Here is a 13,404-nt window from a genome sequence, read left to right as displayed (position 1 = left end):
TCACTGAGGGTCTTGGGGCTAAAGGTTAAAGGCTGGTCTGAATTGCTGAGTCTGACACAGTATTACGTAACCCCATTGCATGCCTTTGGTGCATAACAACCTCACATAAGGTAACCATGGAAAGGAGGACACCGTCCATCTGGTGGTAGGGAAAAGGCAGCATACTTTTAAGCTTCAACTGAATAATTGGTCCCTCTATTCTGTTGCTTGCTGTTCTAATGAACTGATGTTAAACTGGGTTTGCCCAAGTAAGCACTGAGGGAGTGCACACAGCAGTGAGCACATAGGGCTTGTTAGCCAAACGGGTGAAGGTCATCCAGTCAGCTGAAGCCTATGGTATATTTACACAATCAAAACCAAACGTCTGGCCACTCTGCCCTCAGCTCCCTGTTCAAACTTAATTAGCACATAACACGGGCAATAAGTGTGCACATTTAGTGTTCAAAGGTTGCGTCAAACCATATTTAACTTTCTGGTCAACTAACAATGTATGCCGTTTATAAACCACCTGAAGCAGTATCATTAATATGCAACGTCACACTGAAAAAACAGTGTCATCGAGCCTTTGATAAGACATTATGCTCATTTGCATTAGGTCTGGGCTGGGTAAAACTGCAGGTGCAAGAGATTCTTGCCAGAAGGGAGACAAGGAGAGAGCAAAGACTGATATGTTTCTTTGGCAGCACGCTCAAATGAGACACAGAAGACTCTTTAAGGGTCCCAGCACAGCCATGCCTGGGGGGCGTCAACACATAGCAGAAGAGATAAAAGGTCCTGATGGTAGCTAATGTGGAAGCTGATATATGCACCATAGATGGCTCTAAGCTACCTAAATGGTTGTCCTTGAATAAGGAAATACCATGTGAAAAGGGAAGAGACTGCATGTAATTGATCAGTTAAAAGATGAGGTGTTCTAATAGGGTATTTTTAGGTAAAGATCCCAGGATAAGCACACTGACAGAAGCAGTTCTTTAACCGCTTCCAAAATTAAACTTTTAATCAATTACTTTTTTTAATATCAATACAGAAAGACTTCAGTTAAAAGTCATGTGTTGTTTAATCATTCAATGATACCATACAATAGATTTTTCATGACACCCTTTTTAATCCTTGTTATTTACATTTAAAGGGCATGTTGTGTTGTCTTTTGTCACGTTTTCTTTGCCAAAAAAAACAAACAGATCAGCGCTTTGTGAGACACGGCTGGGTGAGGAGGAGGTTGATATTTGACCAAGGTGAGAGGGCAGTTTAATCATAAATCTGTTGAAAGCAGCTGAGTAGGAGCAAGTCTGTCACATGATGCAATTAACCTAGTTACTGTACAATAGGTAGAAGGCTGTATGAGCCTTATTTGAGGCCTTGCTTCTGTCTTGTACTGTTGAATGTGCTCAAAAACTGTGGCAGTCTGAAAATGTCAATCAATATTCACCACTTACTGTACCAAATTGATGTTTCTTATCAGGGGTTCCATTGGAGCCAAATTACTTACTTTTCTGTATCAGTTCTGACAAGAGCCTCATAGGTACTGTACTGTACTGTACTTGGCTTTTTATAGCTTTCGGTTTGCAACATAGCACCATTGTGGACCAAAAGTAATTTAGTAAGCCTGCAGTGGGCTGGCCAATTTGGTGCTGCCATAGCTCTCAGGAGCAAACATTAATAACTATAGGGCAGGCAATGTGTCATCCTTTCTGAACCATGTATTCACACTAAATGATTGACTGCCAGGCTAAAGTAATTGAGCAAAGCATGCAGCATGAACTATAATTCACATAAGGAGTGCCAGTCTGTAATAACTAAACCTCCTTTAAAATGTCACGTTAAAAGGCTCTGAAGAATGGATGGGACGCTCAGGATGAATGAATGTCATCATCATATTGCCTATGATTCAGGGTTCCACACAAACTGTAGCTGCATTTAAAACTAATCCAGGAAATGTAATCATCTTGTCTGCAATCACAACACTTTTGGTGCATAATATTATTTCATTATGATGTGACTGTGCCAAACACACTGCTTTGAATGGCCTCTCGACTTGCAGTCAGAGTCTTGCTGTGTAACAGATTGGGCCCTATGGGTCTACGCAGGGCACAGTGTGAAAGAGTCAAGGCCTTATCCCAGTCTGAGCTCACACATTAGAGAGTGGCTTATCTCGGCAGCTTAGCACTGAAGAGCTGCTGAACTGACAACTTTCACTCTTCCTTTTCAGGCAGCCCTAAAATCCATATCTTTATCAACACGAGGGGTACCATCACATTTGATTTAATAAATCATAAAATTTTGGGGGCATCTTCCCTCAAATGACGGGGAGAAAAAAAAGTAGAAGAATGAATAACATTAAAGAAGGACACTACACAATTTGTTTTTTTTAAGTGTACAAAGAATACTTCTATTCTTAGTTTCCTTCCAGCAAAAGTATAAAATGCCACAATAATATCCCATGATGCAAAGTCACACAGACATGTGGTAGGTGTGCTGTGGCAAGGGACTTACTTACAAATGATTCATTCTAAAATGAAAAGTTATACAAGTTGAATCTTGCTCTTGTTGTGCACTCAATTATGTTCAATTGCAAACAGGTTGTAGTCAAACGAAATGCCAGAAGAGTTAAAATACTTCAGGGACACAAGAAAAGCTTCTCACAAAACTATAAACCAATGATTTACCTACTTTACTCATACTCCGTGCTTTTAAAACACTTAGAATGTTTGACATTTTTCAGACGTCCATGTATTCATCCACTTCTAAATTGAAAACTAAAACGTTGTAGTAACACTTTGAACTGTTGTGATAGCAATTCAATTCCAACTTGATCTTGAACAGCTGAGCCCTCCCTGCCTTCTTTTACATGACAAATGTAATCACCAGGGGGCTCACAGAAGAGGACACATTGAGCAAGGACAAAGGCACTGAAAAACAAACAAATAAACAAGTGTATATATTTCAAATTCCCCCTTCTCCTTAATTCATCAACCAGTATTTCACTAGACTGCACAACTTTAAATTTCATCATGAACAACCTGTGTGTGGCAATCTGCTACATAAGCCAAAGCTAAGTGTTTCTTTTCATTTTGCTTTAAAGCCAGACATCCATAACAGATTAGCAGGACCTGGGTCATTCAGAAAGGCAACATACAATGTTAATCCACTTTGAGATCAAATCTTTCAAATCCTGAAAAAGTTGTGTCACTGTAAACTGCAGGTCTTGGGCTAGGTTTGGCTTGTGTAAAAGAGGGGACAGGTAAACGGTCTGACCAGTCAAACTGGTTTTTCACGTGCTTTTGAAAAAAAAAAAAATCAGACAGATATTATCCAACCGCATAACACAGAGTACTGGTCTTTCCCTATCTGTAGCTCTCCAGCAGCTAAAAGAAGAAAAGCCTTTCATTCAACACCATGTGATTTTGATCATATTTGAATTTTTGGGTTTTAAGGAAGCTCTGAAGCACATGACAGTAACGCCACCGACTGAAAACTGAAAAACAACACTGACAAAGTTTCCAAAGCTTTCTATAAAATGTAGGAATATGTGTCTTAGGTTTACTAAATGTAAATATTTGGAAAACATTTGTTAAAAGAGAAAGAAGATAAAGAAAATCCTAGGTAAAAAAAGATGTTAAAATACTTAATAGCAAAAGTTTTAAAATAGTTCATGACATTTTTTATCATGCCATGGCATAGTTTGCAATTCTAATGCCCCGGGCATTGCGGTACAAAGGGCTTCTTTATACTGCTGAATGCTTATCTTGACACTGCTACCGTTGTAGAGGTAGCCAGCCGCACACAACTTCAATAGTAGGAATAAGAGTAGAGAGAAAGTAACTTTATGTTGCCTTTTTATTTTTTACACCTGCAGCTTTTTTCCCTAACGAGTTCAGTTAACTGTCTTATTATTCTGATTTGGGGGGGGGGGACATTTATTTTTTTTCCTAATGTAGATTAAGAGTATACAACCTTCTTTATTCTCTTAATTTCTAATGTAACCATAAGGGCTTTTTATTTACTAATTACCCCCTTCCACGCCCTCAGCTACGACGGTTTCACAACATATTAGTCGTCATGGGCACACCAAAATTGTGTGGCTCCCTTCCGAGCTAGACTCTCTCATAGAGTATCATTTCATCCATCTTTCTGAAAAGCTCAAATAAATGGTCTTCAGTGAGCTCAATAATTATTATGTAAGCCTTCAACAACAACAACAACATATCCCAAGCTTTTGCTATCTGCACACTGCCAACGCTTTGTGTGAGCTGTAGTTGTGGATGCTGACAAAATGAAACATTCTTTGATCTTTGTCAAAAGCATCAGAACATTAAGCTGTCGTCTCTATTTCACAGCGGATATTTTGCATGTTTTTTCCAACTGATTTTAAGAGGCTAAAAACAAAAACAAAGTGTGAGTCAGCCTGCCTTTGATTGCGATATGCAGACTAACCCCGGTTCCCTATCTCAAGCAGAACTCGACTGATACTGGCAGGTCCAATATTACCAGCTTATCAGTATGTAGGAAGGTTAATTTGGTAAGGAAGAAAGTGAATTACACACAGCAACTTAACTTTACTAAAGGTCAATTCTGAATGAGTTCTTTAAAAAATGATGTGTAGCTATTTACAATAGGCTGAACTCATGCAGCCTTTCATTTAAACATTTAGAAACAGCTCTTTCTGTGGCTCAGACCTCATTTCTTCCTTCAAAATCTCCTCCTGAAACACCTCCGCCCATCTCATGCTAAGGGAAAGAGCTAAGATGCTAGACAGCAGGACCCCAAGGACAGGAGCTGTTATCCTAATCAGCAACACCAGACAAAGACCTGTTAATAGTCGTCCAGTGTCATTTTACCTGAGCAGCAGCCATTTTTTCTCAAATAACTATTAACATTGTCACTTTAAAATGTCCATATAAAGGCATACTAGGTGATTCTGGAGAAAGTTTGTTGACAAATCACTTTTGGTCAAAATCAATGAATATCTCCTCGCCATCTGCTACCGGACCGTACTGTGTGTGCTCACTGACAAAAAAAATGCTGTGTGAATACACATCAGCCTAGGCTCTGTAATCTGGTATGTAAACAAAAGGGAATTTAAACAAAGCGGGCTCAGTTTGTCTGTGATCATCTAAGTAGTATACAGACTCAATTGACTTCAGTGTGTGGATAGCTTGTAAGGAAATAAGAAGGACAAAAGGTCTCAAGATCCTATATGAATATGAATCAACAGTATGATTGCCTAGGTTGGTAATGATCTTGACCTACACCGTCTTTGATATATTCCTTTAAGCGTCGGTATAATGCCCACACGGTGTGGGATGAAAGATGATAAGAGGCCAAAGTTATTCACAAGTCTAAGCTGAGTGTTTTTACAAAAGGGGTAGAGTGAGAAGTGGAGTGATCTCAGCCTTTACTTGAGCCTCTGCAGAAGACCTTGTTGAGAGCCCTTCCAGCGTTGTTGTGCTCATTGTTCCCTCTGGTGCTTCACCTTGTGATTTCCTCTTATAACAGCAGCGCTCTCAGTTGACCCTCACTGACAACACTTAGAGCACACACACACACGGAGAAAAGTAACTATCTATTTCATATCTTCTAAAGACGAGTACAGAGCTACTTTAATAAAAAAAAGAAGAAATATAAACATTATCCGTGGCTGCAAGCTCGCACCCGCAAAACAAACACACCTGACTGTTATCACTAACAACACTTGCACACATTCACTGTTGTCCCCATGCAGTTCGCCAACAGGTTCACGCTGGGCTTGTTTACACCAGCTGAAGAGAACAAAGGGGAACAAACAATACCTACTTAGGATATGGCTTGTTCTATTCACTTGATTGGGCCCATACTCAAATCCTCATGATAGCATTAGAGCTCCGCTGACTGAATCTAGGGGTGACCCCGAATAGTCGTCTTCTCTACGATTTCGATCGAGGGAGCCTGATTTGACTGCCAATCTCACAGCAGAACAGTCACAAAATATGGTGACAAGGAACCTAATATTGCGGCAATATGGGGGGAGGGAAGGGGGTGCTGAATCTCAGATTTTACGCGGAATTGCTTTGATTCTGTGGTATAAACAGCAGCCTATTATGCTGTTAATAATTTATTTTTAAATAACTGAGCTTTTAAACAATCTCCTTTATGTGCGTGAATGGTCAACTAAGTCCCAACCAAATACATTCCTATGCCAAGTCAAGAAGACAAACTGGATTTGGATCTGGATCAATGAGGAGGAAAAAAAACGACTATAGGCAAGATTGGACCAATGAGATTGGACTATGTAAATTCTTAGTCTGGGACACTCCTAACTGATCACTACCAGCTCAGGCAGATGATGATGACACTATGACCTCCCTGTGGAGGGAGCAAGTGAAAAAGAAATATCTCCTTCAGGAATCAATGGGTATTCCCGCCAGACAAAATACTCCTGTGTACTGGGCTGGAGTCATATCTTTTTCCTATATTATTGGTAGCATTTTGACCGTCGGCTTCTAGCTTAGATTTTTCTCAAAATTGGAACATTGGTACACAACAGTGAACACAGGCTGAGTTGGGAGTGAGCTTGAGAATGACTCTGAGCAGGAGAGAGTCAGAGGAATAGTGTCTTGTGCCTCTATGGAGAGAGAATGAGAGTGATCAGGTGGTCCGCTGGGCTCCTGTAATTAACAACCACAGCCAAATCCAGCCAGGCATGACCGGCAAATTAACATGCAGCAGCCTTCACACTCTATCCCACAGATCGGCTCAGTGAGCAGAAAACCAATACAGGGCCACTCTGCAAATAGCCCCAGACCACCGATTGTCCTTTCAACTCCAATACCACTGATACTACCACTAGATTCACCAAGCATGGTTTAACACATTTTTGCCCTTGGTGCCACAAAATACACACAGAGATATAATAACATACAACTAACACAAATATTTGACCCACATTTGAATATTGCCTTGGCCTATAGGACAATTATTTTTGGTCTATAGTAGACTATTTAGGGTTTGGTAAGAAAGGGCCATGGAAGTATAAACATATAAAGCAAAATGCCATGCCCTCCAAGTCCATAATAAACTAGTTTAAAGTTAATTAAAAGGAGTCAGTGATTCTGGAGAAAGCTTGTTGTCAAAATCCCTTTTTTGTCAAAATCAGTGAATATCTTCTCCCGATACACTTACCTGTGTGCACTGAAAAAAAAGCCAGTGTTAACACACAGCCTAGGCTGTGTAAACGTGCATGTAGGTAGCTGCGGTCGGCCCCTTTGTTTACATAGGCTACCCGTTTACAGAGCCTAAGCTGTGCATCAACACCATTTTTTTCTCCCTGCGCACACAGTGTACGTACAGGTAGCGGATTGTGAGAAGATATCCACTGATTTTGACAAAAAGTGATTTTGACAACAAGCGCTCTCCCGACCCCACTTTTAAATACACTAACTGCTACATCAAAAGGGAATTACGCTTGAAAACCTCTCTTCTTTTTTTTTAAATCTAGGGTTAATGTGCTACTCTTGCACGCTGAATAGAACGATTTTTTAGACAAACACAAAACGCTGTCAGCGGTGAAATGAGGCCAACTGTTCCCTGAAGCTCTGTCCTCCCCAGCACCCCATCTCTCATCACTGCTTCCTGTCCACACAGGAAGCAGCAGCACCAGGAGGAAATCCATCCTGAGCTGAAAGCACGGTGAAATCAGGCAGCTTTGGGGGGACATCAACACGTTGGCTCTACTATCAGCTGCTGGACAAACAGACCATGCCTTATCTTTAACTGCACAGGGGGTGGGGGGGGGGGGGGGGGCAGGAGGGGGACACAGAGGACATGCAAAAAACGAGTATTGACCTCCACTTTGGTTGCACTGATCTTGACATTGACGGTGTGCTAGGACAGCAAAAAAAATTATGTAGCCACCATATTAACTTTAAGTCAGTTCTGTTCAAGCTTCTGAAAACTATTACTGGCAGCCACAATTGTGTGCCACTGTACAATAAATCAATAAAACAGCAAACACACCACTATTAAAAAGGTCACATAGGCAAGCACGCATCGGTCTAACAAATAGTGCAAAACCCTTAACACAGTACTTTGTCCTTTTCCACTGACTTTTTATTATTATTATTGAAAATAAATCGTATCAAAATCAGGCACTGTGAGAGGTTTCTAAGCTATGGGAATCATACATCATTCTGAATATACAGTTATCGAATATTTTGATAAATATCAAAACATATCAATAGAGATAAACCTGTAATAACTATCAGAATACACATTTCATCCATATTACATTATTATGCAAGTATAAATATATGATGAGTTGAAAAGAATGCATAATACAAATGCAACACCTAGACGTTCATCCATTTCAGAAAAAAACCCTAGGTAGAACAATACCTGAGCATAAGTGACCTACTTTGGCCAACATTCTGGAGAGGATACACATCATACAGTATTATAATGAGTCCACTGCAGCTCTCCATATTTCACAATTCTCTAGACAACTTTCCTCGTCTCCACACTTCCACAAAGTAGGCTACCCACTGACCTGGTTTTGTCTATGAGAACAGTAGTATAGGCATGGGCTATTCCAGACCCCATACACTAAAATAGGTAATATTTGTTGTAACAGAATGAGTCTGCTCAAGTGGGATGCAATGAAATTACACCTACAATACAAGGGATCGTAAAACCTATTTAAATAGACTCTAGTTCAGCAAAACAATATACAGTAGATGGGAAAACAATAATAGCCCAACTTTCATTTATCTGCATGCTACTTTTATTTTGCAAAGTGGTTTTGGCATTTAGACTCACCGTGGGCAGACAAGTCCACCTTATAGACTCTTTGGAGCACCATGACAGTTGATCAATAAATACAAGCTTTAGGGGCTACTCACACTAGGGCCGCGGCCCCGTGCCAAAGCTCATTAGCATACTAAAGTCTAGAACGTTTGGCTAGTGTGACCACGCCATCCGTATTCCAGCACGGAACAGCCCCTTGGCCACGGCACACCTGGGAGAGGTGTGCCGTGGCCAAAGTACAGATGCTAATGAGATGACACGCGCACAAGCAAGCGCACAGGCGGCGTTCCTGACGTGAATTTATTAAGGATGCATTGTCCGTTAACGTCCGCTGCCTTACTAGTCGGCACCAGAATTGCCCACCACTTGGACTTGTAGCTATAATGTGTGAGAATTAACGTGTGTGTAAGCCTAGGTGTGGGCTAATAAAAGAGGGAGAGAGCTAATTAGGTCGGCTCAGAAAGCACAGCAAAAAGGTTTTCGTGTTTACTCACGTTCGTCAGATGATTTTTTTTCTTTTTCCTCCCGTCAGCTGTCATAACTGCATTTACGCATGGCGGTGGAGACGCACCCAAAACAACACACCGCAGCCCGGTGATAAGGAAACAGTAGCCTACACTAAGGTTTAACAAGAAACTTTATAAAGACACTTAAAAAAACGATCTCTGCCCATACAAAAAGTTCTGACTTGGATTTGATGGAGCGATCGATGTGTACAAAACCATCCGGATACATATGGTCTGATGACGGGCCGTTATATTAATAATAAACAGCGTGCTGCACAAATATGAGACTGTTCACCGCGACCTATTACGTCAAGACTACATTTAAAAAAAAAACAATAGCTTAAGGATTCTCGTTGCTCTAATGTGGAAGTGGAATATTTGATGCAAATTTGGCCGGATGAAAATATTCACAAACAGTCGTATAGCCTACAAGTAGACTAAGCTCCAAATCCTAAACGTGCACGGTGACGTAGGCAAGGTGCAAGTGTGCCCAGGCCACGAGCAGTGTGAGCACGGGCCTGCGGGGGGAGTGGGGAGGGGGGGGAATCGTGCTGAATCGTGCTGAGCACGGAACAGGCAAACGGCACTAGTGTGAGTGCGCCCTTAGAGTAGGTAGGATATAGATTCCATTATAAGTCAATACAAAGCTCTGGTGTGCAGCACAAGTCAGGTTACTACAGAGAAAACTCATGTCTCTTTCAGTTATCATAGTGAAGGTAGACAGGGTTGGAACAACAGCTACACTACAGTTTTATGACTGCCATAAACACTGTACTTCCTTCTCCTATGTAGGAAAAATAAATAAATAAAAAAGTATACACCAGTATGACCCATTTCCATGTTTCATGATATTTTACAAGTCAAATATCTCTCCGCTAGAGTAACTTGATAGCAGCTCATGCAGGAAAGAATGCAGGAGGATTGATGTATTCTCACTTCAGCTTGAGGTTTACAAATGATGCTTTACGTTTACTCAATATTGATCTAGCCTACACAGACGAAAATACTACGTTTTATTAAACAGTAATGATGACACGGGACTAAATGTCAACAAAGGTTGTGGTTGGCATTTCGTTTCCCATCACCTGATGCCCCTGACAAGGCAGCATCAGTTAGCTTTGGCAGGCTAGTTAGCCAAACAGGGGGGGGCTAGCTCACAATAGCTAGCATCCATGCCTTTATCACAGGGCGACTTGTCTGATATTAGTGCTTAAAAAAAAAATAATTCAATGGAAACGGGTGGCGAGTGGCAAACAATTCAAAATGCAATGCATGGTTTTTTTTGTCACTGTCCGAATTTATGTTACCTGTCAGCTTAGCTTGCATTTGCCACTGCAGTGACATCCAGCCAGCTAACCTGACGCCTTGTTTGACGTTAGCCGTTTCGGCTAGCTAGCTCGACTAGCTAAGCCTAGGCGGTGGAGCGTCAATAAAGCCCAGTGACATTTCACTCACCTAGCAGCGACCGCAGGTGCTTGAGCCGGGTCAGCACATCCTTCTTTGGGTCCAGAACTTTCTGTGTAGATTTCTTGACGTCTCCATGACCCCTGCGAGTGAACATCCCGCTGTAAAATGCAACCGTGGAAGCTGAAATCACCTGCGTTTCACCATACACCGAGCCTCCAGTGTGTGACTGTCACTTTCCTCACCACCGCTCTATGCCTGCTCGGTAAACATTGGTCAGACCGCTGGTGGTGTCCTGCTTTTTTTTCCCTTTTTTTTTTGTGGGTGTGTAAACACGGAAGCGCAGTCTGACAGAGAGGAGTGGTCAGGTGGTTTGTATACGCCTCCTTGTTTATAACCGTTCCACCTGTTGTTTACGTGCATTATTGTCATTTAGGCTATTTCACCTTTCAAATGTAGCCTACAATAGGTTAGCCTATATTTTTTAGTTGAGGGCAAATGTATTGCATCGTGCAAAGAGGGTCTTCATCTCGTTCTTGGTCTACTATAAGGAATATAATATTATTTGTCATCCAAATCAGATTCTGTGTTGATAGGTTTGAGTTGGCCTACATTGTCCTGAAGTAGCCGAAGCTTTAGGTCCAAGACTAGCACCCACACTCAGTCTTGAACAGAGACACATCGATATCAATTTATTTCTGAAGAGTTTTGATGCAGGAGGTTGGTGGTTGTTGTAAAAGCTCCCAGGCGCCCTCTGGTGTTAGAAATAGTTAAACGCTACAGTGGTGGAAATGGCAGTGTATCTTTTCGATAGGCTTCTTGATAGCATACATTGTTTCACTGATAACTACAATGTAAAGTACATGATGTATGGCTAGGAAGAAGAAGAGACTTCCAAACATGGAAGACACATAGTTTGTAGGCTATATCTGGGATAATTCAAATCTATGTCTGAAACTGCAGTTTATTTTATTACATGTCCTTCCACCTCTGTGGCTATTGGGGTTAATGTTAGCTCTAACTTGGCTTGCCTTCTTTGTTTGTTTTCTTTTTCAGGTCTCTTCTTATCGGCAGGCAAGGAGCACTTAAAACACTTACAAGTATCTATCAGATCCTTTGGTCCCTTCAACATATCCAAGTATTCATTTCATATTGTACACGTTTGCATTTTTCCCCAAAAAACTTGAAAAAAATTGTTGTTTGTTTGTTTGTTTGCACTTTTATTAAAATTACTAAAACCAAATAAGTGTTTTCAGTAAAGTCCGTATACCTTCTGGTTCATTCACTTGATTTATAGTGCACCAGGTTCAGTATTGATCACTTTGCATATTAATCTGCAAATGAACATGAAACCACTCTTGGGAGTTAGCTACCCTTTTCAGATTAAAAACTATAGGTTTAGAAACAATGCAAGACAGTCAATTCTTTAATGTAAAGAGCACAGCTACAACCGATGCAAATGATGGTGTATTAGATTTGCAGTAGGTGTTTGAATGACATTTGACAATAGTCAATCATTTTAGCAGGCTAACATTGGTAGAGGGCCTCCTAGTCAAATTCTGCTCAGGGCTCCATGAAGGCTTGGGCCGGCCCTGGCCTATATAGACTACAATCAATGGTGATATTTAATAAACAACATATCACATTTTAAAAAAAGCCCGTCACAATTTAACAAAGCCAAAATGATCATATCCAAACTGCTTGTTTTGGCAATAACCCAAAGATCTTGAGTTTAAAATCAAATTATAAGATCAACAAAACAAGCCAATATTCACATTTGAATAGATGGAAACAAATATTTGGCATTTTTGCCTTAAACATTTCTCAAACGGTTAATTGATTTTCAGAGTATTGTTTAATAATTTTTTTCTGTCAATTTACTATTTATTTACACATAGGCTACGGAGTAAGGGTTCGTTTTAGCAATTGATAAAGTGACCCAAAACTAAGTGCTTATGACACACTGTAGCATCCTATGATCAAATGATAATGCAGTATGCAGTGGAGCACTATTTGTCATCACTACAGGAAGTTAAATATACCTCGACACAGAACCTCAGGTTTTGCTTAGACCACCTGCTTGGAAAATGATATTGCTCGGATGGATTGATAACGCACCACCTATAATTGTGGAATGGAATAAGTTGATATTTGAGTTACCAATGGAATACCTAACATCCTGATACAAATGCATTATGGGTGAATTTTTCAAGACTTGGACATCCTTCTTAAATTATATTGGTAAAAGACTTACAAATATTGTTTTATAGGGAGTGATAGGAAGTGAAAAAGGTTATGAGGTGGGATATTCATTGTTTCTTTAGTTTTAAATTATATATATGTTTTAAATGATGATTTCCCCGCCTTTGTCTCTCTTGATGTTGATCCGTTGCCTCGCTGCTGAATGCAATGGGACTGAGCATTTCCTAACATATTTACACATGGATACTATATTTTCCCATGTATACTTCCACAACGTATTTCTAGGGGTGTTCAATCATATCTTCGACTATACTTTGTGAATGCATCAGTGATCTCAGTCAGTTGAGTTTTTTTGTGGCCTCTGTGTTTTTGGGGTTGTCTGTGTTGAAAAGCATAATAAAAGTATTGTTAAAAAAAACATTAACAATGGTTGCTTTTCATTGAAGTGTTCCGGTAGATAGGCATTGTTGGCTCTTTGACATTACTTACTTAGACTCCACTTTAATGGAAAAGA

General features: G+C 40.4%; 1 protein-coding gene across 3 annotated transcripts in view; it reads right to left on the bottom strand.

Moving 5' to 3' along the window:
* ralgapa2 (Ral GTPase activating protein catalytic subunit alpha 2) overlaps positions 1-10,925 on the bottom strand; it is a 94,345-nt gene extending 83,420 nt beyond the window's left edge. For all 3 annotated transcript variants that reach the window (XM_080042440.1, XM_080042442.1, XM_080042441.1), the window contains exon 1: positions 10,740-10,925. In XM_080042440.1, the coding sequence (XP_079898566.1) occupies positions 10,740-10,845 (106 nt within the window). In that variant the 5' untranslated portion in view covers positions 10,846-10,925. The remainder of the gene's footprint in view (positions 1-10,739) is intronic.
* Positions 10,926-13,404: the final 2,479 nt, after the last annotated feature.

Source organism: Ammodytes marinus, assembly GCF_949987685.1.
Source record: "Ammodytes marinus genome assembly, chromosome: 15".
Classification (NCBI taxonomy): Eukaryota; Metazoa; Chordata; class Actinopteri; order Uranoscopiformes; family Ammodytidae; genus Ammodytes; species Ammodytes marinus.
Note: the sequence above shows the minus strand (reverse complement) of the source record. Positions and strands in the feature narration are given on the sequence as shown.